General features: G+C 36.5%; 1 protein-coding gene across 2 annotated transcripts in view; it reads right to left on the reverse strand.

The window, feature by feature from the left end:
* TBC1D12 (TBC1 domain family member 12) overlaps nt 1-26,227 on the reverse strand; it is a 53,655-nt gene that overhangs the window by 25,645 nt on the left and 1,783 nt on the right. Inside the window, exons 2-3 of one of the 2 annotated variants that reach the window (XM_060683020.2) lie at nt 13,990-14,113; nt 5,262-5,318 (exon numbers count right to left, since the gene is read on the reverse strand). In XM_060683020.2, the coding sequence (XP_060539003.2) occupies nt 5,262-5,318; nt 13,990-14,113 (181 nt within the window). The remainder of the gene's footprint in view (nt 1-5,261; nt 5,319-13,989; nt 14,114-26,227) is intronic. The other variant, XM_060683021.2, reaches the window with a different exon arrangement.

Genomic DNA, 26,227 nt, shown 5'->3' on the forward strand with positions numbered 1-26,227 from the left:
AGCAATTTCTTTTTATTGAGCAAGTTTGAACTGACCCTTACACAATACTGTTTGACTAATACATTTCAAATCTTTATTAATATCCTAATATGTAGTATTTTTATCTTAAATAACTGTCAATAGAAGTCCACATTATTGCACCTCCCCCCAGTTCTGAATTTAAATTTATCTCCACCTCAGGGGTCCATTGGGAAGAATCAGTAGCTTAGATAATGGACATAGAATATACACAGATACACTTCAAAGAACAAATCAGCAGAAGCAATACAGTTGTGCAAATGGTGCAACAAAATGCAACAGAAAAGGTGTCAGTGAACACACGGATGCAGAGGTTTTCATGGTTTATTAGCAGGCAGCGCACTCAAAAGAATACTCAAAACATGTTGTGCTAATATTACTGTAGTTCTTCAGCTTCCTGCACAGATTTTATTTGCTTGTCCTGTTAAAACTTAGGTATTAACTTAGGATACAGACTGAAAGTGAAATAACAAAATAATTACCCAGGTGTCGACTATTAGTACTTTTATACTAGCCTTCAAAATTTAAGGATTAGAAACTGCTCTTCAAAATAACATAAAAATATGAATGCTGAAATTATTAAATTATTGAATTCTGTACCAATGCAAATTTTATGCTGTACAGTGAAACTGATGATTTGTATCTTTTAATAAATCAATCGATATTTAAATAGATTTTTAAGGACAGCTAAGGTAAATAACGATTTCTTGATTAAAAAACTGAAACTCAATTAAAAATGTAGTTTGGACACTGTTTTCTTTGGGATCAAAGGAAGGAAAAAGTTCTAAACCCTGAGTTCTTTATGTAGACTTTGGTACATGTGAAAAAATGAAAAACAATCCCCTATATGCTTGGTAATAAAATAGTGCTGTATATTTTAGATAAAATAATGCTTTAAGCTAATATTGTTATCTCATGACTTCTTTTAACTGTAACACCTGCTAAAAACAGACCAAGTAATGTTCATGATCTTCAGCTATGTACGCAGCACAGTCTCAAGGAATTCAAATATATGAACCAAGAAGAAAAATATACAATATTGCCCCAGACTGTGATATATTGGTTTTCTTATGTGACATTTTGTTTTCAAGAAGAAAAAATCAAGCAGTTACAAAGCAATGGTTGCACTCATACATTGTATAATCCAGTTTTAAATGATAATTTTCCAGAAGAAGCTGCAGAAGCTAGTCATTATACAGATTATACTAAAGTATACACCATCATTTTCAAACCACAGTGGCTAAGGGTGCATAGCACATGAATCCAAACCAAGGAAACCACAGGTAAATAAACTTGGTCCTTTATATAAATCAAGTCTATGACTAATACAAGATGATATACATAGTAGAGCCGTAAAGAGCTCCTAATCTGAAGGGCAAAATATAAGGTGAAGCACTATACATGCATAAAAGGACCTGCTGGGAATACATTAAAGCAGCTGCAACTTTATCTGCAGTGGGTTTATCTGGGTTTGCACAACCTCCCTCATCAACTCATCTAGAATCCCCAGAAAATGTTATCTGAAAATGTTATCCACCTATACTCCAAATCATGTTTTGCCCTTTGAATTCAGATTGCTGCAAATTTGGTAAGCTGTCTTAAACACTTCTAAGAACTAATAAGTCTAGATTAAGATAATACAACTAATCCACATTATATTCCTTAAATTCTGTTGCATTATGTCAGTCAGATCTTTGAAATGCGGTTGATTCCTCAACTGTCCATGAAGATGCTATAAGCAGGATGGAAAGCTATCCATTTCCTGAAGGTACTTAGTCGGCAAGATACGCTGCAGAGAATCATGTTTGCACATCACAGCTGAACATTTGCTACAGCTTTTAATTTATACACTGTAAGCATTTCAGTTCATATGCTTCGTGTCTACTGCATTGGGGGAAATGCCAAGGGTAACAGCTGCACAGCCTCAGCAAGCACCATTGCTGTAGATATGTAGCAGCATCTAAGGTTCTCCTAATTCCACTGAGGTTTACTTAGTTTAGAGTTTTTTCTCAAAGAAATTTGGCAATCTGTTTCCTCCCACTGCCTTTTCTACTTGGGCGGAAAACTATATTATACTATTAGTATTCAGGCAGGAAATATCTTGTTTTTTTAATCTCTGTATGTCTTTTACGCTCTTAGAATTCATAAAGCTATTAGTCCTTAAACAGACATATTGGATTCCCTAGATTAAAAAAAAAAACTCTATTTTTACGACCCTGTAATCCCTTAATTTGGGTAGAGTTGACTGGATGGAGCTAAGCATTTACTGGCCGGATGCCCTTCCTGATGCCACATGGAGTTCACAGCAGATATCTTTTTTTTATTCGCTAGAAGAGAAATATCTGCCACTACCTAGGACTGAACTCTCAAACTTTCAAATGGGAGGCGAGTGTCTTCACTACTAAGCCACCACATCACTCAACTGGATTCCTTATATCAGGGGTGTCAAGGCCCGCAGGCCAGACCCTGCCCATGGGGTGCTTACATCTGGCCTGTGGGGGCCCTGAAAACAGCGAAGGACTGGCCCACAATGCCTCTGCCAGCAAAAATAGAGCCCCTGTGCTCTGTTTTCACTGGCAGAGGGCTAGCAAAACAAACTTAAAACCAAAACAAAACAAAAGGAGAAATGTTTCCCCTTTTGCATTTGAGCATCCAAGAAGGGACAGGGAAGGAGAAAGGGGAAGAGGGAAGACAAAGAAAAAGAAGGGAAGATGGGAAGAGAGCAAGGAAGGAAAAAGAAGGGAAGAAGAGAAAGAAGAAGGAAGGAAGGAAGGAAGGAAGGAAGGAAGGAAGGAAGGAAGGACAGAAAGAAGGATCCCCCAACCCCACCTGGGCCATTACAGGTGCCCCCGACATAAATGATGTCAAGCTGGCCATGCCTCCCTGGCCATGCCTCCCCCCAGGACAAACACAACCCTGATGCGGCCCTCAATGAAATCAAGTTTGACAGTCCTGCCTTAGATTAATACTCAGGAAATAGACAGTTTGCTAATTCTGTCTTGTTTCATCAAAAGGTTTTCTTCTGTCTATTACCTGCTGAAAACAGACATGTTCAGGAGAACTGATGGAAGCCCAAAAGTTTTTGTTATGTAAACTATAAAAAAATACAATTTAGAGGAATTCTGAGTCAGATACCAATCCAATTTCTTCCACCATAGACCCCATTCTGTATGATCCTTTCTTGAAAAACTGAAACTTGAATTTGAGTTCAAATGAGGAATTCTAAATTTATTAAGTATTCTATTTAATATATCAAATCACGATATGTCATTCTTCCCAGAGTAGAACACAAGGAAATTTCTGTCTGGACTTAAATGAATAACAAAACCAAAATCAGGTCTTCCTAAAAACGAGGGATTTAACTTCAAAATTTGCACTTCAGAGAGAAAATGCTGGCATTAACAAAGAGACTTTGGTGGATATTAAACAGAAAGCCTCATAAACAAAATAATCAGAACAAAAGCAGGCTGCATTGCTGTGGATATGGCAACATACTTCTAAAAAGAGGAAGTGAAGATAACTAAATGGAGTAACAAATCAATCAACATGTCTTTTTTTTGTAAACAATAGAATGTTTCAGATGCACTGAGGTCTTCAGATAGTGCAGGCACATCTTTCTTTGCAATGTGCATGCAAAAAACTTTATTCCTTTGAATCCAAAGCAATAAGCAGTCCTAAGAAGAAGAAGCATTTTAAAACATCTGATAAAAGAGGGATGCCCTCAAGTCAAACTCAATTCTTGGCAGCTACAAAGCGTATGTACATAAAAGGTTTGTCATCTTCTGGGGTTTTTTTAACTTTCCAATCTAATCTACACTCTATGACTTCTTCATAGTCTCCAATTCAAGTCAGGCGTTTTATAAAGATGTTAAAAAAAACAAAAAACAAAACCCAAGTATTAGGACCCCAACTAAATGCCATCATCACCCCACAAATTCCATCTTGTTACCAAGATTATTATTTTTGGCTTCACAGAGAGTCACAGAATAAGAAAAGCCATTCAAATATATACAGGATTGAAAAACCAGCTCAACAGAGGCAAAGCAAGGAAAGGAAAATATCACGGCAAACCTTCCATTTGTAAATATATGTTGAAATGGACCCAGTTTATTTCCAATTCTGATATATATTAAATGGAATAGAATACATAATCTTTTTTTCAAACACAATGAGGTGCCAGTAACTCTTACATGATGTGACTTTCTATTAAAACCACTGACAACAACAGAAAGGGGCAAAAGATATTAAATGGCAGTTGAGAAGATCTAAATATTGAATTCACTGAGAATTCAAAACAAGATTTCTCAATAGGCTAGTCTGGTGTGTGGTTTAAGACATTAATAAAATTTTAAGACACTAGTAAAAATTAAGACGGTAGGAAAATTTTGCTTGATTTTCTGCCTAATAAAATAGTCACACTGAAAGCTGTAACTGCTTCTGAAGAGGGCAGGATCAGGTTTCTAAATAAAAATCTAAGTCTAGTTATTCACAATCCCATTTGTCATCACATCCCCAACTGTGATGTGTCACATCATGTTATTAGTTGTCACTCATTTTTGTAATTAAAAGATTTATTTGTAATTAGTTACTGTATGATTTTTTAAACAAATAAATCACTTTCTTCTGAACCTCTGAACCTTAAAGAGAGAACAATTATAGAGCTGAGCTCGAAGGAGTAAACAGTTTATAAAGGAATATTTTGTATGAGCCCAGGTGATCAAAGAAACAACTATTCTTTTAGCATTTTTCTTCAAATTACAAGAAAATAACTGAAGCCTTTAACAAATTCAAGTCTAACATTCTTTTTTTTTTCAACAACTCATTTTAATTCGTTGCCGGAAGATTTCAACACTCCCATTGTATTTAAAGTAACAACTTTCATAAAGTAATGAGATATTAAAGCTACTGAAAATGCCTATACATTTACACCAACAAAATAAATTGGCCAAATGTATTGTGCAGCAGAATCAACTGAATATAAATGAAATTTATATATTAAAGCATATTTCAACTGAACAGTAAAATTATGTAAACTTAAGAGAAACAAGACAATTAATATCAATTTTTAATATTCAACAAAAGCAGTTAATATAATTTCCCCTTTTTGTTAATGGCATTTAATGACGTGATGTGTTAGTACTGTTCACTTATACTACAATTATGTAATCTACCTTGTATTTCAATGAATGCTACGAAGATCCTAAATGGCATAGAATGTGAAAGAAAAATATTAAATTTCATACCCCAGTGTTTAATAGACTGAGTGTAGATACTGATGCAACAGTGCCAGAACTTTCTTCCTAATGAGAAAAACAGAAGTAGATCCTTAGAGAAACATTTGACAATCATTAACATACAGCATTATGCATGCAAATTTTAGCTTTTTCTTTATAACCTAGGTACTGGTAAATCAGATTAATGGCTCAAATATATATTTGACAGTTGTTATAAAAAGTTCTAGCTGTTTCAAGAGTTTATGCAAAGAGACGTGTATGCCGAAGGAAGAACCATACTATAATAGAATTCTAAGTTCTAGTTACCGGTAGATATAGAGCAGGGGTGTCAAACTCGCGTCGTCACAGCGTCGTATCAGGACTTTTTTCCCTTCGCTAAACTGGATGGGGGTGGGGCACATGACGCAACTTTCTCATGGCCGTGAGTTTGACACCCCTGATATAGAGTTTTATCTTTGAATGCTGAAGATTTATCAAACCCAACTATTATCTTTAATTCTTTCAGGGATTTGGCTTTTGCTACTGCATAGCTAAACCTTTCTTGTTTAATTATACCATTCATTTAAGAGTCAGTAGGATTTATGGGTTGTTGTTTTTTTAAATAATAAATTTGACAGGTTTAAATTTAAATTTGACAGTGTCTTACAATTTCAAAGATTTCAATTACTTCAAAATGTAGGAAAACATTCAGAGGCAATCTCAAAGATATATCTGGCATTTGGTCATGTAGCTATCCCATTTTCATTCTCCGAAACTAAAAAGCCATTCTAGTAGAAAATAACAGCCAATTGCCATTGTTTAAAAGTCTCTTATCATTAATTACCTTTATTTCTCATATCATAGGCTCTGCCAAAATGATTTTCTACACGTGACAAATATTTAATCTATGTAGAGAAGTTCAACAGGGATACTTAATTATGAAATGTCTTAATGTCTTTTTTTTTAACCTTTATCGAATTTAAAAGTTCATTCTAAAATATTTACATTTGTTAAATCTAGTTTACGTTTTCTCTAAGATTTTTAATTGAAATTTGAGAGTTGGGAAGAAAGAGGCCTTCTCAGTTAGAGTACCCTCATTTACAAAATATCTCCTCAAAGAAAGTGTCTGGTACCACCAGTTATCTGTTTGTGCCATCTTCCTTCTCCCAACCATTTTATACATGCACACTTGCATTTTATGGAAAAATTCATACTGTTCTCCTATTTCCTGTGTTACTGGTTGGTTTTATTTTGTGTTGTTGATATATTTTTTTGAGTTAATGAGTAGATAAAATGTACACTAAATATCTATTACGTAATTATTAAATTGCTTTAGCAGTATGATTAATTTATGCAGAGTTTATCATGGAAGAGGCGTAACATACTGTTCAAATTGAATTGCCAAACCTGTATGTGATGCGGCAGGATAGATAGATTGATATGCTGATAATGGATTGATATACTGTAAACCTTGCCAGGTATGAGCCACAATTTTTATTTATTTAAAACATTTTTTCTACCTCCTCATCTTCTAACCAACTCTAGTTAATGACTCTCCCTCTCCTGGACAGCCCCTTCCAATCAAAATACTGACGTATTTCTTGACATCACAAGACAACATTTTTTTTTACTTCTCGGAAACTGAGAAATAATCCCAAAAATCCTAGAAGACCGGTTGAACTGAGATACCAGGAAACTTAATAGCAAATACCCACTTCTACGGATTATTTGCTCGTAGCTTTGAAAGCCCATTATGTGGGACTAAGCATTTCTTCTGTACTGCATCAATATATTTGCAAACTAGGGAAAAAAACTTCACTTATTTATAAGAAATATCACTACACAGAATCCCTTTTGGTATTAAAAAGTAACCTGACCAAAATATACCTATTAATTCCAATTTAACTGAGGTATTTTAATATCCAGAACTTGGGTATACAAAAGACAGATTTCATTTTACATTGTTTTCCATGGACAGCCACAGTGACCTTAACATACTGATTTTGAAAATGACTTGGTTTCAGAAATGATTGGCCATGAACCTAGAAAGTTACTTTCAAAAACCTTGACCCCCAAATTAGATTATACTGCCCCATGTTAAAGCACTTCTCAGCTGCTCTAACATTACTTTCCCAAAATTAAGCAGAAAAACCTGTTTAAAAATCACCAAACAATATCAAACTGTATACAGTGTATTAAGAGAAATAAAATTGTGACAAAGGAGACAAGTAGACATATTTAAAAAGGAAGCAGAAAAGCTGATATCAGGGATTTTCAGTTTCACCCACTCAAGAAGAACTTAGAAGCTCTGGAAAATATACCATATTGATTGTAATTCTAGGGCCCTTTTCTTTTCAACCATGCTTCAGTGCTCAGAGGTGACTGTATTTTAATGCAGTTAATACATATGGAATGTTTGCTTCCTTTCTATAGGAGAGATTAAAAGAAATGATTGGATGAAAGTATCTCTATTCTGACATAAAAGACCTTCACTGCTAGATTAAAAAAGAACATTTGCAGAAGATTATAAGCAAACAATTATGTTGTTTATACTCTTGCTAATAGTAGGCCAGAAGCGATCAGAGATCTCAAGCCAAAACACTTCATTTCAATCCTAAGACTTTTCCAAACAACTTTTGTAATATCAAGAGTTATCAGAAAGGGAGAGAGAGTTAGAAACACCACTTCCCAGCAGGAATAACTTTACTTTCTACCCCACCCACTTTCACACATGATACTTCCTGACTCATGCAAAAAGCTTGAGTCCGGGGATTTTTCTTTTCCTTCAGAGCAACTTCCATATTAAGGCTTGCCCATTTCTAACACAGAACAGGCAAGAAGAAAAATATGGAACAAAGCTTTACTGTTAAAGAAGAAAGCCTCAAGTTTGCTGATGATCACAAAACTATTTTTGCGACTGTCTGGATTCTGCCCATTATCCTGACACAACATGATCAAAAACTGCCCTATTAGCACTACTGAATTGCTAGCTTCATTTGTAACTGATATACATAAACCTGCTCTGCTTTCTACTCTACTGATAAGAGCACTATTTAGAAATAATTCATATTTTTAAAGAGACTTGTTTTCTGATTTTTCTCCAAAACAGAACAAAAAACCTCACCCTGTTTGCAGGTAACGCTGAATATAATCCTAGCTGTATATAGTCCTTGGTTCATTTGGTCAGTGATTGTTTAAAATTACAATGGTGTTGAAAAAATGGACTTATGACCTGTGCCCGAAGACATGGCCACTGTAGCACCCCTGCAGTCAAGAAATCAATATTCAGGCATTTGGCATCCAAACAGCACTTATGACCACAGGGGATGCTTCAACTCCTCTCACCCACTTATTCACCCATCTTTGCCCTTTTGGCCACCTTGTACCCTGACTTGTGGAACAGTCCCCAGAACTGCCTGTCCATGCCCCACAAAAGCTTCAGCAAGTGTCAGCAAGCATTCTGTCTTCTCTCCCAGGTCTCCATACCAACCTTTCTCTCTTATATTCAGCACCTTCCTTGTTGTCTTTGCTGTCTCATGTATGGACCCACTTCTGTTCCGGCCAAAGCCGCATGGTCTTTGGAAAGGTTTCCAAATGCAGGGTGCAGCTTTAGTCGTTTTGGAAATGGGAAGGGAGGAAGGTTACTGGAGAAGCTGGGACTGAAAAAGGACACAGCAAAGGCAGCGAAGAAAGGCTGGGCACAAAAGGCTAAAGGTTGGTGCAGAGAACTAGGAGAGAAGGCAGTTGGCTGCATGTAAGCCAGAGGTCTTCAAACTTGGCAGCTTTAAGACTTGTGGACTTCAACTCCCAGAATTCTCCAGCCAGCTATGCTGGCTATACTGGCTGGAGAATTCTGGGAGTTGAAGTCCACAAGTCTTAAAGCTGCCAAGTTTGAAGACCTCTGATGTAAGCTTACTGGTGCTTGCTGTGATTTGAAGAAATGTTTGCTGGTTTGCTTGCTGGATCAGGCTTGCTGCTCAGCAAGGGTGAGTGCAGGGAGTCTGGTTATTTGAGGGAGCATCTGTTTCCTATAGCATTTAAAGGTACATGGCAGGTTCCTTCCATTAAACAATGTTATCTACTGGAACCATGGAAGCATACCTGTCCTATGGAATGAGCTTTTCTCAAAGATCTGAATGGCTCCTATGCTACTAGTATTTCAAAGGGCCCTGAAAATGTAGCTCTTCACCTAGGCCTTTGGTGAGGATGATTCCTTTTAATCTCGGTTGCTTCCTTTGTTTCCATCCTCTGTGTCCCTCCTTTGCTTTTTGTTATATTTGTCTTGTTTTTCACGTTTTAAATCATTTGTAAACTGTCCAATCAGTGGGAATCAGGCAGTATACATATTAAATAATAAACAAACATATCTCCCAATGTAGACCTGTATCCGTGCACAAATCAAACAACTGGCTGACAAATCCTTTAGTCTCCTGGGAGATCAAAAATGCAATTAAAAGAATAAAAGACAAAATGGCCATGGGAAGCAGTGACCTGTGACTTGTCAGAAATGGGTGTGTGTTTGTGCAGCAGACTGCTTTTCCAGAGCAACCTAGAGTGTTGGCATGGGAAAGGAAGCTACTTCAAAATGGAAACAACTAAAGATGGTCTCAGCAGCAAGCTGGGAATAAAATGGAGGCCAACAATATCATGACATGTCCTTCAAAATACAGTCAAGTAAAGCATCTTCATGCTGAAGCAAGACCATTGTTCCAATCGTTTAAGGAAGCAGGACAGCATAGGATCAGCAGAAATTATTTTCCTTCCCTGCTCTAGTGAATATTCCTGATCCACCCTTCCCCCCACCCCAAAATAAATTGGTTAAATATGGAGGTTTTAACAAGTTCATAATAAATAGCAAACTAACTTCAATCGCTGGAATAATGTATAAAACTCATCTAAATTGATTTCATGACAAACAACAATTCCTCAGCTTTTATGTTTGTATTATCAGAGCATGCATATTTATTAAATAGCTACAGATCTGTTTAATCACCAAAACCAGAATTACCAGTAGATTTTAATTTTATGAGTCCAAAAGCAACAAGAAGAACCTCAATCCATTTAAATTGAAAATTAAGTTGGTATCATGTTCAGGAAATGTGTGGTTCAGTCTACTTTGTTCTACAGAATTTCTGCAGCATTCAAATAAATATTTTTGTTTTATATCTGTGTATGGAAAGTACAATTATGTGTCTTTATGTAGTTCAGTATAATTCTGCAGCGCACAAAAGTTAATGGCTCTAATTGAATCAATATATTTTACTACTAATATTTTTTTTATGTACCCATCTCAAAACAGCAAGTTGAATGTAAAATATTTCTTCTCTGCTTGAACTGATTAACTTTAAAAGATAGAAGGTTCACCTTGAAAAGTATTGCTTGAAAACCAATGTGAAAAGTTTAAAGCAGGGTTGCTAATTATACAACAGTAAGTAGAAAAACATAGCAAATGTATCTTAAATTACAGCCATAGTTTTCAATAGCCAGTAAAGCAGTACTACAGAAGTAGAAGACAACATGAGACAAATTTCTTGGAAACATATGATCCAATGTTGCATTTCTGTACTGCTTAGGTCAGCAATCTGCCTTGCATGGAAGAGGAGACCACACTGCCTGTCAGCTGTAAATCAGGAGAGGACCTGTCCTGGAAGAATCAAGCAACCAGCTACTGGCTGAATCTCATTGGGATTGTTGCATTTAAGGCTGGTTAGCATAGATAGCAATGGAAGTTATTCCTTTGGTAAATGCCTCTTTGGAATAACATAAAAATGAGGGCTGTAACCTTACTGCTGTGGTATGGGTGTTTGTGTGAAAATATAAAAAGCCTGAAGCTGTCCCTGGGAAATAACCAAGATCAGCAGAAACATAGTTGATTAAGTCCAACCAGCTCAACTGGTGTTAAGAGAAGGAACTCACTGGGAGTGATGGTATAAGCTTGGTTGATACTTTAGGGTAGGCATCCTCAAACTACTGCCCACGGGATGGATGCGGCCCGCCGGTGCAATCTATTTGGCCTGCACACAGTGGTGATTAAGCCCCACCCCCGCCCTTCCCAGCAGTCGCCCTTATCTTCCAGCCCACGGGGCTCTGCTCACTGTTAAGGTAAGGCTGAAGGGCGCAGACTGGCAGGTGGGCGCCAGGTGGCATAGGGGCAATACCGGTGGAGCAGCCACATGGTCCCTGGCTGCCCCCAGCAGCTGTGCTGTGGAGAGTCCGGGTGGAGATGCGGGCTGGGGGAGGGGCTGAGGGCTGTCACCTCACCTTCCAGCCTTCAGGGCTTGCAAAGCTCACTGCGGCTGCCCGCAAATGACACGGGAGGGAGACACACTCTGCGCCCACTACACTCGGCCAGTGGGCTGGCAGGTGGGAGAGAATGGTGGGGGTGGATCTTGCGGGGTGGGGGCCATCCCCCAAGCCTGGCCTTCCTCCTCCAGCTCCCAACAGTCTGAGGGACCATGAATTGGCCCCGTTTAAAAAGTTTGAGGACCCCTGCTTTAGGGAATATACTTAATCTTTGGGGTGAGTTACAATGTACTGGATTTTCCTGATAGCCCCAATATGATTCTGATTTGAAAGATTCACAATTTTTTTAAAGGTATCCTCTTTCAATATTTGGTTTTCCCTATTAAATAGCTGTTGGTACTACTCATTCAGCATTTCATCGGGGATGGGGAGTATATGTATTCTGTATCTATTTAATCCATAGCAGCAATTATAGTAGTAATGAGGAACAGCATTCTTGGTGTTGACAAGTTAGCAATCTGTTACAGGGGAAAAGAGATTAAAAATGGAAGTGCTATTTCCCCCTTTTATCTTTCAGGCTTTGAGCCCAGTAAAGATAAAAGACTTGATCTTTTGTAATAGCAGATGAGCTCAACATAAATCAAAGATAAGGAAGCTAATTGGGTCTGTGTAACAGAAGAACGACTGATGGAAACAGATGAGCCAGTATGGATTCAGCTTATTCCAACTGATAGTAAAGTAAGGGAAATGGTATTGCTATGATCTACAAGAACAGCTGAAAGCCAATGGATTTATACTGTGTGTGTGTATCTCAGTTTTAGAAGTAGGGAATAAGTTGAGGATTCTGTTGCTCTATGCCAGAGGTCTTCAAACTTGGCAGCTTTAAGACTTGTGGACTTCAACTCCAGAATTCTGGGAGTTGAAGTGCACAAGTCTTAAAGCTGCCAAGTTTGGGGACCCCTGCTCTATGCACTACTTAATGAAATCTGTGACTGAGCAGGTGTTGGAATCTCCCAGGTTCATAGTGTTAGATAACTTCTATTTTGTGGTTTGTTTCTTCTGATAACAATTTCTGGCAACCATAACAATATTGAACCTATTGGAATCAGTTACAGGCACTTCTGCACATAGCCAATTTGGTTCTTGATCTGAAATTTCAAATGGAGAAGAAGTCAGTTCTTTGAAATGTACTCAACTAGGTTGAAGGGCTTAATCTTTGCTGGCCTTTTTATAAGCTCCTAAAACCTAGCCTTCTCAAAAAGATTTTTAATTGTTTTTAGTAACTTCAGATTTAATTTTAGTTTTATGTTTTTACTGAAAAATGCTGAAAGAGCTGGGCAACAAATGTAGTTTAGTAAGTAATAGTAAAATAATCTGTTTCTGTCTTGTGATTATTTTTATTTGTATTATTTATTAAAACGTGACTGTTTCTGTTCATGAAACGGGATGAAACTCAGAAATGTAGAAATGGTATTCTTATCCTAACAGGGTTTTTTCTTCTCTGCAGTCCAAATGCATTCTTAAATCTGTTCTAGAGTTAGCAGACCTCCTAAAATAAGTAAAGCAGACAAGAAGCAATGGGGATTTCCCACCTCCAAATTTGAAGGATGAAACTTATACTGTTATTGGAAACATCCCATATGGCTTTAAGCTACTGGATCTTTAGAATTCTAACTACACTATTTATGTCTGTACAGAAACCTTCAGTTTAATTGTTTACTACTTAGGGGACATTAGGGGTTCAGGTATAATGCCCTGAAATAATGGACTTGTCCATTATGTGGGGAAAAAATCTGGAAAATGGTTTCTGCTTCCCCTAAAAAAAAAAAAAGTTTCTTCTGTGCATGGATCAGGTTTGAATCCCAGGTGAGAGAAGAAAGGTTGATATACTGGGACAGAGTTGAGAAAGAAAGGCTGGAAAATTGTTGGAAAGATTGGAAACATGAACATGTAATGAGTTAGAGCAGTGGCTAAGTAGGGAGGGTGGGGGGAGGGAAGCTACTGGGAAGACTGACCAGATAGGCAAAATAGGCAGGGATAGCAGTGGAAATGGCAGTTCTGGGGTCTTTCTTTTCCTGGTCCATCATCTTTATCACTAGAGCAAAGTTAAAGGTTACATCTCCTTTGAATCAGGCTCATTCCTGAGGACTACATGAACACAACCATCCAGGTTCCTTAGCACTTACAGTAGGAAGTAAGTTTGCCCATCTCTTCTTCCAGCATGTTTTTCAATTTCCCTGGTAGTCTCCCACCTAGTACTAAGTAGCTCCAGATCCACTTAGCTTTCTAGCTTAGACAAGATCAGCCAGCCGCTGCTAAGGAAAGTGAGTGGACGACTGGCCGTGTCATTGAACTCAGAGTTTACTTCAACTGAAGGTCATTAAATCTATTTGATGTGCGTTGTATTCCATACAAGGTTCATTTTAAAGGGTTGATCACTCTGAGAAATACTTGAAATGGAAGAACAGTTTTAAAAAAAAGGTAAAAGCTTATGATACCACTCTAGAATGCTAACCTGTTGAATGATTTTGGAGTCTTTCTGCAGGTTTTCTTTTGGTGGAACTTTCCCGAATAACTTCCAGCCAGGAGCACTATGGATGCCAGGCTTGAGTTCCTTTGTTCTTTTGGTAAAGAAGTTCCTGTAAAAAAAAAAAATTCTAAATGTAGATGTTTTCACTATATTAACAGACTGAAACAGAAAGCTGTCTCATGTAAAAGTGAGCATTATATATTACTAATTTTACAGCAATTGGAAAATCTTTTTCATTTATTCTGACTAGAATGGAATGAAATAAACCTGTTTTTCCAGTCTCAATATTTAAAAGAACAGGATTAAATTAATGCAGACGTATCACTGACATTAAAAATAAGACTTTCAGATGCTACAGAGTACAACCATCATTGAAATCAAGTAAAGAAACACTTAATATCCCAGTAAAAATGATTTTCCTTGATGTTTTATGATATAAAGTCCTAAACTTACTCCCAATATATAAAACAATAAACAAAATTAACTTAGATATTTAAAAGAAATAACTTGTTTTGTGTTATAATTACATTGTTGTATAACAAGCAGTAATATACTTCTGATCCAGGGATCCATTCTCCCTGTTGAACATAGCATTGTTTTCTTGTATGAAATCTATGAAATAAATGTTTTTTTTCCTATGTTCATGGATTAACATAAGGAAAAAGCTAGAAAGATGCACACATGCCACAACTGACATTTTGCACAAGGTTATCTATAAATATAATTTTTTGTGTGTGACAAGATAGAGTCAACTCCAAAAATTTGGTAATGTTTTACTAGTTTCAAATATGCATGCATGACAAGAAACTGAACTGACACATGGGAGGGAAAACAGGCTTTCGGAGAAGCAGAAATCTAATTTTGGGAAGTGCTTGGTACCTACAATATATTGCCATGCTGACTTCGAAGTAACAAGAAACTTGACTTGCATAATCAATGTGTGTGGTTATTCAGAGAAATTAGCTACATGGTTTATAGCAAGCATTGAAGCCATTTGTGAAAGTCACCATTCTTCTTTGTTGAATAATGGCACTCTCCCTGTCCTATCCAGTTTTTCCTACTTCTAGGAAGAAATAACAATCTCTCTTGTCTTCTGTATTGCAGCATGAAGATTTAAAATGGAAGTTCTTTCAAATGTTGCTGAAGAGCCAGGAAAGATTTAACACAAAAAAAATCCAGGCATTTTTGTGGATGTACTGCATCCAATTGAAAATGCACATTTTGTATTGTCGATTGAACAAATATTCAAGCATAGCAAGCAATACTACCGGACACACACAATTCCATGGAAATACACCATTTCATGGTATGGCTCTCCTCTGGGAAGACAACATACAAATCCTAATACTTAGGCCGTATATTATGGCACTGCAGGTGAACAAATGGCTTACAACCATTCATTTAGTACCTGTTCCAACATTGAAAAGTGACTTATGACAAGTCCTCCCACTGTGTGAGTCACCATTTGCAACTTCCCAGTCAGTTTCCGACAAGCATAGTCAATGGCAAAGCCAGCAGGAAAGGTTGCAAATTAGTTCCATGATACCTCGTTTAACGACTGCACAGCTTAACAACCAATTTTCTGATCCTAATTGTGATTGTAAATCAAGAACTACCCGTATATATCTACGGTACAATCCAACTAAGAAATTCAACCTTTGGAATATAGTTTAATAACACATTAAGGAATATTTATGTGCAGTTGTTTACAGATTAAAATATGAAAAAAAGAATGAATAACCCATTGCAGAAATTCAGACTGCCTTTTGGCCATTAATTAATTTTTCTTTTGGAATAACAATAGCTTCCAAATATTTCCTATTGACAGTTAAAGAGTCTTCCTGTTTGTTTAGAATACTTCCCTCTCTTCCTTGCAGAACTCTGCTATTCAGAAATATTCTCAGATATATATATTGCTATTTAGTTGACTCTATACTTCGGCTTGGCCACATAGTATTTCCTGTACTGCTGGCTGTCCCACAACCCCAAAGCATAATAGAGCCACTCCTGGGCTTAATGATTGTCAGGGGGTTCTTTTCTTGAAACTCCTACTACACTCCTTTTCTCTGAATGTATCTTGCATAGTTTCAGCCAAGCAGTTTTTTTCCCCCCTTTGATCTTAATCCAAAATATCTCAGGCTACTCAAGGTTTTCTTTTGTATACAAATAATCCTTGCTTAATCCTCACCTACTCCCCACCCTACCATGCCTGGGAGGCCACAGCCATTTACAGGACTCAGCAGTGCATGTAAAGTTGCCATGGACTAGGTAGCCTGGGCCAGCTACTGCAGCCCCCAGCGGTATATATAGTTTTCTAAACAGCCACAGGCTGGGAGGGCCAGGACAGCTATATGGACATCAATTGTTCCACTTATTTTTGCATTTTTCTGCAGCTGCTGCAAGCAGATGCCATTCTTACAATTGTTCAAAAGGCTCCATGTGCCAGTGGCCCCTATAGCAGCTGGCCTGCGCCTCCCAACCTGTGACAACTTTCCACACCCTGGTGGGCCCTGTAGTCTGCAAAGAGCCTCCTCTACCCCAGGGCCCACCATGCTTTGCTTAACAGCCCATATGATTACTTAATGACCACATTGGGAGAGCCGGGATTGTGATCATTGAGTGAAGCAGTCATGTGATGCCTTGCTTAACAACTATTTCGTTCGATGATGGAAGATTCCAAGCTCAAATTTGGTTATAAGTTGAGGACTACATGTATTGTACAACTGGCTTTTGTTGTTGAGATCCAGAAAAAAAAAATTCTGACAACTCTCACATGAAGATCACTGTTATATCAGCAATCCTATACTATAAGACTGCAGAAAACTGCTCCAGTGTCAGCTAAACTTTTCAGCAGTTATCTGGAGTGACCAGGGGTTCTGTTTTTGTCTGGAATGATCAGGGGTTCTGTTTTACAGATCTAACCAATTTTGGAGACAGTTGTAACAGAGATTTTTCTTGGTCTCAAGGATGATGTCCCAGTCAGTAAATAAGCTGAAGTTGAACACAAGCTTGATATTTCAGAAAGGCAACAATCCAAAGCATCCCTCCAAAGTGGCCATGAAATACTTCCAGGAACAAAAAAGACAAAAATCTTGGAATAGCCTTTGCATTCCTCAGACTTGAATATTATTGAAAAATCTATGAGATTTCAAACATGTAGTGTAGTCAAGGAAGCCCAAGAATATTTCTTGAGTTAGAAGAGTTCTGCTAGGAACACTGTTGTGGGGAGATTGTACTAGTTTTTGTTCACTTTAAACATTCAATGTAATTTATTGTCTGAGTAGAAATATCTATACCTTAACATATTGTTGTAACCATTTCCAGCTCCTTGTCCCTATGCTGAAAAAATAATGAAGATGGAGTAGATTTTTAAAGAGAAGGAAGTGCTGTATGGGGGACATGCATTCCTACTTTCTTTGTACTTTGCACAAGAATAGAATAGAATAGAATAGAATAGAATAGAATAGAATAGAATAGAATAGAATAGAATAGAATAGAATAGAATAGAATAGAATAAAATAGAATAGAATAGAATAGAATAAGTTGGAAGGGACCTTGGAGGTCTTCTAATCCAAGCCCCTGCTCAGGCAGGAATCCTATATCATTTCAGACAAATGGTTGTCCAATCTTCTATTAAAAAGTTCCAGTATTGAAGCATTCACATCACAGAACTATTTTGTATTTGCAGTTTGGAGTGTTTTCCCAAGTTCATGATGTCATATGAATAAATACACTCCCTAATCTGGATAGGGAAAGGAGAAAAGGTTGTTGCCTAGACATTTTTATTGATACCTTATTTGTTCGGAGGGACATACAGTCATTCATGTGGCATGTCCAACTGCAGCCAGATGCATTCATATCTAAATGACAACTACATTTTTACAGTAACATGGTATCCAGAGATACTGAGATTGCCATTGCTTATGTTGCATTCAGCAACTTTGGAAATCTTAGTTTGTTTTTTTTAAATTCCACCTTTATTACTTTGTAACAGGTGAATAATCAGAGGTGAAGATCCTAACCAAAGTGTTTGTATCTCACCTATTGGTAACAACTAGTATGGTGTTCCTTCCAGGGAGGTGACAGCTCTCCCAAAAAGATGGATTATAGACTGAATCTGTATATACCTGTATCCTTCTATCAACATGGAAACAAGCAAAAAGTATAAATAGTGATTCCATGTGGGAGGAATCCTCTCAGAATACCATCAGAACAAAGCCTTGCTCTAGAAAAGGTGACAAAAGCCTTAAGTCCTTTCATATGAATACAGCTTCTAATATGAATTCTGGTGGCCAGTTTCAGAACGTACTTGAGACACAATGGACTAGTCATTTAGGTTTTTTTCTTCTTTACCCTAGTTTGTGAGAAGACAGGTTGCAGGAACCATCATGATTAAACGCAGCAAAGGCATAACAATACGGTGCATTGTGCAGAATAGTATTTTCTGATGAACAACTGTGCGCTACATTATAATTCTGTTTTTAAAACAAATGTGCTTTTTTTGCTTGCCCTCTTGACACACCTTTATTTTAAATGGAATACAGGAGAAGTCCCCACCCACTCACTCCCCCAAAAGAAGATAATTTACCTTCCAGTCACATTACATTCTCATGAAGGATTTGCAGAAATAAATCTTTCAACATTTAACAAGTTTTAAGTATGAAAACAATTTTAAATTGGTTGATCTAGCAGTCTAATTGTGTGAGTTCAATTAGCCCGTCATAATTGCAAGCTGGTTGCCAAGTGCTTGAATTGTGATCACGTGACTGTGGGAATGCTGCAACAGCTGCAATTTTGAGGACTGGCTGCTAGTCTCCTTGTTCAGTACTGTCATAACTTTGAACAGTTGCTGAATGAATGGTCATTAACCAAGGTCCAATTGTACAGGTAGTCCTCGACTTAACATCCAGAATTGAGCCCAAATTTTCTGTTGTTAAGCGGGACATTTGTTAAGTGAATTTTGTCCCATTTTACCACTTTACTTGCCACAGTTGTTAAGCGAATCACTGCGGTTGATAAGTTAGTAACCCGATTGTTAAGTGAATCCAGTTTCCCCATTGACTTTGCTTGTCAGAAAGTCGCAAAAGGTGATCACATGTTCCTGGGACACAGCAAAAGTCATAAATAGATTATGAACCAGTTGCCAAGCATCTGAAGTTTTGTCACATGATCATGGGGATGCTGCAAAGGTTGTAACTCTGAAAAACGGTCATAGCTCACATATTTCAGTGTCGTTGTAACTTTGAACAGACATTAAACAAACTGTTGTATGTTGAGGACTACCTATATTACATTTTACCCGTAACTGTTTGATATTTTCCTTTGAAAGTTTGTTTATATCTACCAGTAATTTAACAGAAAAATGAAGTATTCTTATAATTAAATTATATTTTAAGCTTATGACTGGAATGAGAAGTGCAAGATGTGATTTTTTTAAAAAAAAGCTAGAGCAGCATACAAACCAGAAAAAAAAAAAAGATTTAACCTTTAAAGGTGTCAGGATCCAATTTATGGGGTGGGGGGTTGAGCAATTTTAACTATTAATAAATACATATTCCACCATATTATTATATAGGGTCTCTATGTGGTGAAGTGATTATACCCACATTTACTGACTTTAATGTAGCTCATGTGGTTAAATTATATAGAAATGGGCACTATAATGCAGAATTTGCCATTTTAGAATCCATTTTTCAACTTAAATGTTAATGTCTTATGATTATTGAGGAAAGAGGTAAAAAGAAATTCTGAGTTGAAATTTGGTCACTTAACTTTAGAAATAAAATCCCAATCCTACGAACAAACATTAGAATTCTAATGACATATAATGGGATATAAAACAGGCTTTTACTCACAAGCAAAACAGTTTTCTTCCATGTTCTACAGTTTTATATGACAGTGCTACAACACATATATTTTATTTCTTGTAAGAGTTGATAATAATATATTGCTCTCCCTTTTATAACAACCTTTATTTTCTTTTTACTGTTTGTAAATGCCTACAAAGATTAAAAAAATGTGCAAAACATGGTATTCCCTGTAACACTCAGAAAGCTAAAGTTGAACTTTGAAGAAACAAGCTAGGAGAAGTATTGATGCTTTTGAACTTTGGTGTTGCAGAAGACTCCCGAGATCATTGTGGAGAGTCAAGAAAACAAATAAATGGAACATCATGCAAATCTCCTTTAGGCACAAATGACCAGGCTGAAATTATCCTACTTAGGACACATTACGAAAAGAGCCTACTGGCAGTCCTTGACTTATGACCAGTTACTTAGCAACCATTAAAAATTACGATGGATCCCCTCCTCAAAATGTACTTATAACTCAGTTTTGACATTCTGATGGCTGGGTCTCCTCCATGGCCGCATGACCACATTTCAGGCACGCAGTACTCAATCTGCATTAGTAGATTGTGTGATCACACAACTGTGATTTACGTTTTTGCCGAAAACAGGTTTACTTCTGGTTTTCAGCAAAACGCGCCCTAATTGAACAATGAACGGAACGGAAGGGAAGGGAAGGGAACGGAACAGAACGGAACAGAACAGAACAGAACAGAATTGGAAGGGACCTTGGAAGTCGTCTAGTCCAACCTCCTGCTCAGGCAGGAAATCCAATACCATTTCAGACAAATGGTTGTCCAATCTCTTCCTAAAAACTTCCAGTGTTGGAGAATTCACAACTTCTGGAGGCAAGTTGTTCCCCTGGATAATTGTTCTGTCAGGAAAATGAGTTCGCTTAAAGACTGCAATGTTTGCCTCATGACTGCAATTCACTTAACGACTATGGCAATTCACTTAACAAGCACCAGGGGAAAAAAGGGCCATAAAATCGGGTTGATCATGCAATGACCTGCTTTATGGCTCTTTTATGATCTTAAGTCAAGGACTACTATAATGCTGGGAAAGTGGAAGGAAAATAAAGAGGACAATCAGCAACAAGGTAAATAGATTAAATTACAGTAGTGATGAGCAAGACCTGAAGACCGAGGTTACACACAGATCATCATGGATAAATCTATGTGATTGCTAAAAGTCAACAATGACTTGATAGCATGTAATCATCATCATCAAACAAATAAAAAAGGGACACAAGCATTATGAACAACAGTATGTAACATTCTGCAGTTCTACAGTTCTACGATACAATTTATCTATCAGTGAACTTTATTATATCTTTGACATATATCCAGAAAATCAGTTTATTTTTTTTGCAGTTAATATCAAATTACCATAAAATAAGACCCTGTCTTATATTTTTTTGAACCCTGAAATAAGCACTTGGCCTTATTGCCATGTGCTCAAAAGCCCGATTGGGCTTATTATCAGGGGATGTCTTATTTTGGGGAAAACAGGGTAGGAAATAGTAGCTGACTTAGATGGCAAGGTATAGATGAGTACCTTATAGGTAGTCCTCAACTTAAAACCACAATTGAGCCCAAAATTTTGCTAAGCAAACCAGTTGTTAAGTGAGTTTTGCCCCATTTTACAATCTGTCACAGTTGTTAAGTAAATCACTACAGTTGTTAAGTTAGTAACACAGTTGTTAAGTGAATCTAACTTCCCTGTTGACTCTGCTTGTCAGAAAGCTGCAAAAGGTGATTACATGACCTTGGAACACTGCAACAGTCATAAATACATGCTATTTGCCAAGCTTCTGAATTTTGATCACATGACCACAGGGATGCTTCAACAATCATACGTGTAAAAAACCATCACAAGTCATTTGTTTCGGTGCCACTGTAAGTAAACGAATGGTTTTAAATCAAAGGCTACCTGTATTCAATTAAATATGCATAAACTAAATATCTAACAGCAGTTTTGTAAACACTGTGGATTGAGACAAGGGTGAAACTGATACCTGTGAAAGTCATTCAGTACACTGATAAGTATTACCCACATAAATTTGAAAAAGAAAAAAGAATGAAATCACAACCAGAAAAACAAGTTTACAATCAAAGTGAAACATTCAGTTTCAGCTAAGTTACTAGCAGAACTTAAATTAAAATAACAGCTAACAGGTACTCTTTGCCTATATTTGTTCCAGTTTCAATTTGTGTTTATTAAAATACTAGATTTATGAAACATCACAGCTTGAATAAAACATGCCACAGCACATCGCAGCCCTGGAACATTCAAGTTTATCAACTCTTTAAGCAAGTTACTTATAGCCCTATCTCAGTAGAAACTTAAATGGAGGTGTGTCTTTTATAGAATTTTTTCTCGGTTCATTTTTAGGTAAGTAATTCCTAAAACACTTTTCTCTTATAGTACCAATAATGAAAGTACTGTATGTATAAAACAGCTGAAGGACTGAATTATATTACTGCATTGCATTAACTCAGAAATAAATTCTCCTTGGTAAATGACCTTAACTTTACAGTTTTAACAGCATATTTTACAATACTGCATATAAAACATGTAATAAAAAAGATAACAATGTATGAAATGTGTATCATGTATATAAATTGCATTCAGCTATTTTTTTTTCCTTTACTCATTGGTCATTTTTGTCCAAATTTCACATGCAGCTTACACTGAAGGGGTTACCAAGTCCGGTAACAAAATGGCAGCAAGCAAAAAACCAAGCTCAGAGAGCATCTAGGACTCCACAATTCGGACACTGCTACATCAAATACATTAATTCTAATGGGTATTTATGTAGCAGAGTATTATAAGTACTTAAATACTGTTTCAATTTTCAGACATAGTGTTACTGTGAAATGATTAACATTCTAACCCTTTATTAATGCTGCTCAGAGATACAAACTTCAAAAGAAATTCTAGACTGTAGCCTTAGCAGAAATTAAGCATTTGCTGTTCAATATAAAATTGACATTTCATGTTACTACCAGATACAGCAACAAGTAACAACTAACACAGGAAGACTTCAGATTTTGCGGAACTTTAAAATGTATAATTGTATGAAAGAAAAGTGATAAACCAAGCAAATATGCCAAGATGCAATTTTATCAGTTCTCAGAATGAACAGTGGGATCAGATTAGATCCTCGGGATTCACTGTCAGCAAAGTCCATAGTTTACATGCCCCTTTAACAATATTGTGGGGGCAATTTCACATACCTTCTGAATTTCCTAAATGACTCTAGAAGGGATACAGAACCCATTTTCCTCTCAGGAGGTATTATACCAGATACCACTGGCGTTGTTTTTTTACTTGCAGCTTGTCAAAGCAAAAAGTGATGAATTGGGACAATTATCACAGAATCATAAAATTGGAAAGGATTCCTTACACCCTTAAATCAAATTATGTTCACAGTGCAGGAACCCAAATTTAAGCATCAAACAGATGGCTGCCTGAAACATTCATTTCTACCATCTTAAATTTGAAGTCTAACCTCACATTCAGCCAAAATCTGTGTTAGCCTGTATCCTTCTCTCTGAGGAATAGAAAACAGGTCTTGACTTTTATGATCCCCCTTCAGATATTTGGAAAATGCTTGCTGACAGTTCCCTACCAGTTCTCTTTTCCCAAAACCTATAAATTTATTCTTTATCTCATCTATAGTTTCATCTGTACTGCCCACCCCACCGCACCCATTTTTCTGCATCTGTGCCAGTTGTTTGAACCTTTCTTAAAATGTCATATTTGGAACTGGACATGTTCTTCCTGGTCTCTGATTAATGAAAAAGAAAATGGAACTATTTACTTCATGTGATTATAACGTTATACACCTACTGATGCAATTCAAATTTGCATTTTGCCTTTTTAAAAGCCAAGTCATATTACTGACTCATATTTGATCAATGCTCAGGCACAATTTCAAAATACTTTTTATATGAACATAGGGGATATACTAAGTAATTCAGGCTTTAGTCTCTGCTGTCATACTATGAACCTCACAAGACAAGACACAGAGCCAGGATAGTGCCGTGGTTAAATGACCCATAGTCTATGCCATCTTCATCCTTGGTGACTTTGGCCATTCATTCTTTCTCAGCCTAATCTACTTCACAAAATTGCTGTAGGGTAAACGAGAAAGAAGACTGGAAATTAAACTTGAATGCAGAAACAAGAGTTCTGCTCAAGAAATACTAACAGCTTTCACATGATTATCTTAATCTTAAAAATTTAGGAACTCAACTTTTACATATATTATAATTAAATAGTTTTATTACTCTATTCATCATGATTTGTTGATGTTTAGGAAATGCAGTTAGAAGAAACCCAGATGATTTTGAAATGGTGAAAAAAATTGGATGTTAGAAAAAGCACTGGTATAATTCTATAGTCTCGTAATATCACTCAGGATAAATGGCACATTTCTGTAAATAGGATTAATACTTCTCTATTGATACATTTTCTAGATTAAGCTATATTATGAGGTAATGAGCATTTCAGATGGAGAAGTGTTTCTAGATAATTGTTAAAGGAGCAAGAGGCAACAAATCAGCTATTCATGAATACTGAGATATGAAATACTTCCTCAATACAACAATCACAATTCTGGCAAGTAAGTTTCAGCAGGATATTTTGCAAAATATCAGTTAGCTACTTCAAAAGGATCTGTCCACTGTCATTTCCCTTTCTTCTCATCTCTCCCCACCTTCACCAGGCAAAAGTTGAAGAAATAGATTATTTTAAGTTTATTAGGTATGCTAAAACATATATCAACAACATAGTGGAAAAACTTAAAACACCCTACCATCCTACCTTTTAGCACAAAAAGTTCCTACTCTAAATAACTGCCATAATCCAGAAGCCAATCCACTGCACTGTGTCAGAGGGAAAGAAGGAAAGCAGGGCCACTATCTACATTCTTCAAAAAATTAAATTTCTTTTTTGATTCTCCCACACTAGTGACCTAAGAGCCTCTCCAGTGAGCTATTACAAGTGAAATTAGAATCCCTGTAACATTAAGAACTGACGCTATAATGATCTTGTTTTCTTTTATAAGCTCCATTTTGTTTTTCTTTTGTATCATAACTTTATAGTAATAATTTATTTAACTTGACTCTGACTCTCAATAACTCTGGGTGGTTCATAATTATAACATTACAATAAAATCAATAAAACATGATAACAAATGGCAAGCATAATGAAGAGTTTTACTCTCTCTCTCTGAAGGTGTGGATGAAAAGCTAGGTCTTCATGGTTTATAGATTGTAAACATCAAGGTAGAGACTAAAATACTACCTATTTTTACTGTTTTTTTCTATAAGCTTGGGAGCATAAATTTATATATTTGTTAAATTTGTTGCCTATTTTGCTATAAGGCTACTCTAAACAGCTAACGTAACGTAACATAAATGGCTTCAATGTCCAGAACACTGAATACTGTATCAGTGTGTGATAGAATAAAATCCCTTTAGAAAAATAATTTAAAGTAGCTAATTTTTACTCCACCATTTCCAGTACTCATTAAGTTTTCCAGTATTATTGAAGCTAAGAACAAATAAGAATGCATTGGTCCTTCATAAAACTGAAAACACAGCCAAATAATGATGTAAGATTTCATTCTTGAAAACTGCTCAATTTGGAGTATGTCATGCATACCTAAAGAACAATGTAACACTGCAACACTAGGCTATAATAGAATTTTTTCTTTCCTATTAGCCTAAATATTGTAAAGCCTTTAATTACTTGTAGTAAAGAATATGAAAATAATATTTTGTAATACAGCAAAACATGCAAGAGGAGAATGATTAGGAAATATCAGTGTCACAAATGGTAGGTCTCATTCTAACAGATATTCTAATGTGCTGTGCAGCTACTTCAGAGGCCTCAGAAGCTAATGATTTATCAAGGTATGTTCTTTCACATGTCACAAAAAACAGATCCCTGCTTCAAAAAGGATGTATCACTGAGAGATAAAGATGCTTCTGATTAAAAGGTCTGTCAATATTTCCTGGTATAGGCTTCTAAGGAAATGTAGAGGTCAAATTCCCTAAATTCAATAAAAACACCTTTTGCTTTCAAAAGTAACCAAATGTGTAGCAATGCAAGATGCAGCCATTGTAACAAGACATCTGATACAAAACATTACCCTCCATTCTCCATCAATATGGCATTTGGTACAGAAGTAGAAAAACGCTATCCAAAGCATAAACTGCGATTGCACCTCATTTACAGGTAGAAATCTCTTTTGAGTGGAACAGAGTTAAAATATTTTTTAAAATGTACCCTACGTTAAGCATTAAATGAAGCAATGAATGCATCAGAGTTGAGCGTGCTTTAAGCGAAAGACACTCAATAAAAGT

Source organism: Pantherophis guttatus, chromosome 6 (assembly GCF_059756535.1).
Source record: "Pantherophis guttatus breed Tessera chromosome 6, ASM5975653v1, whole genome shotgun sequence".
Classification (NCBI taxonomy): Eukaryota; Metazoa; Chordata; class Lepidosauria; order Squamata; family Colubridae; genus Pantherophis; species Pantherophis guttatus.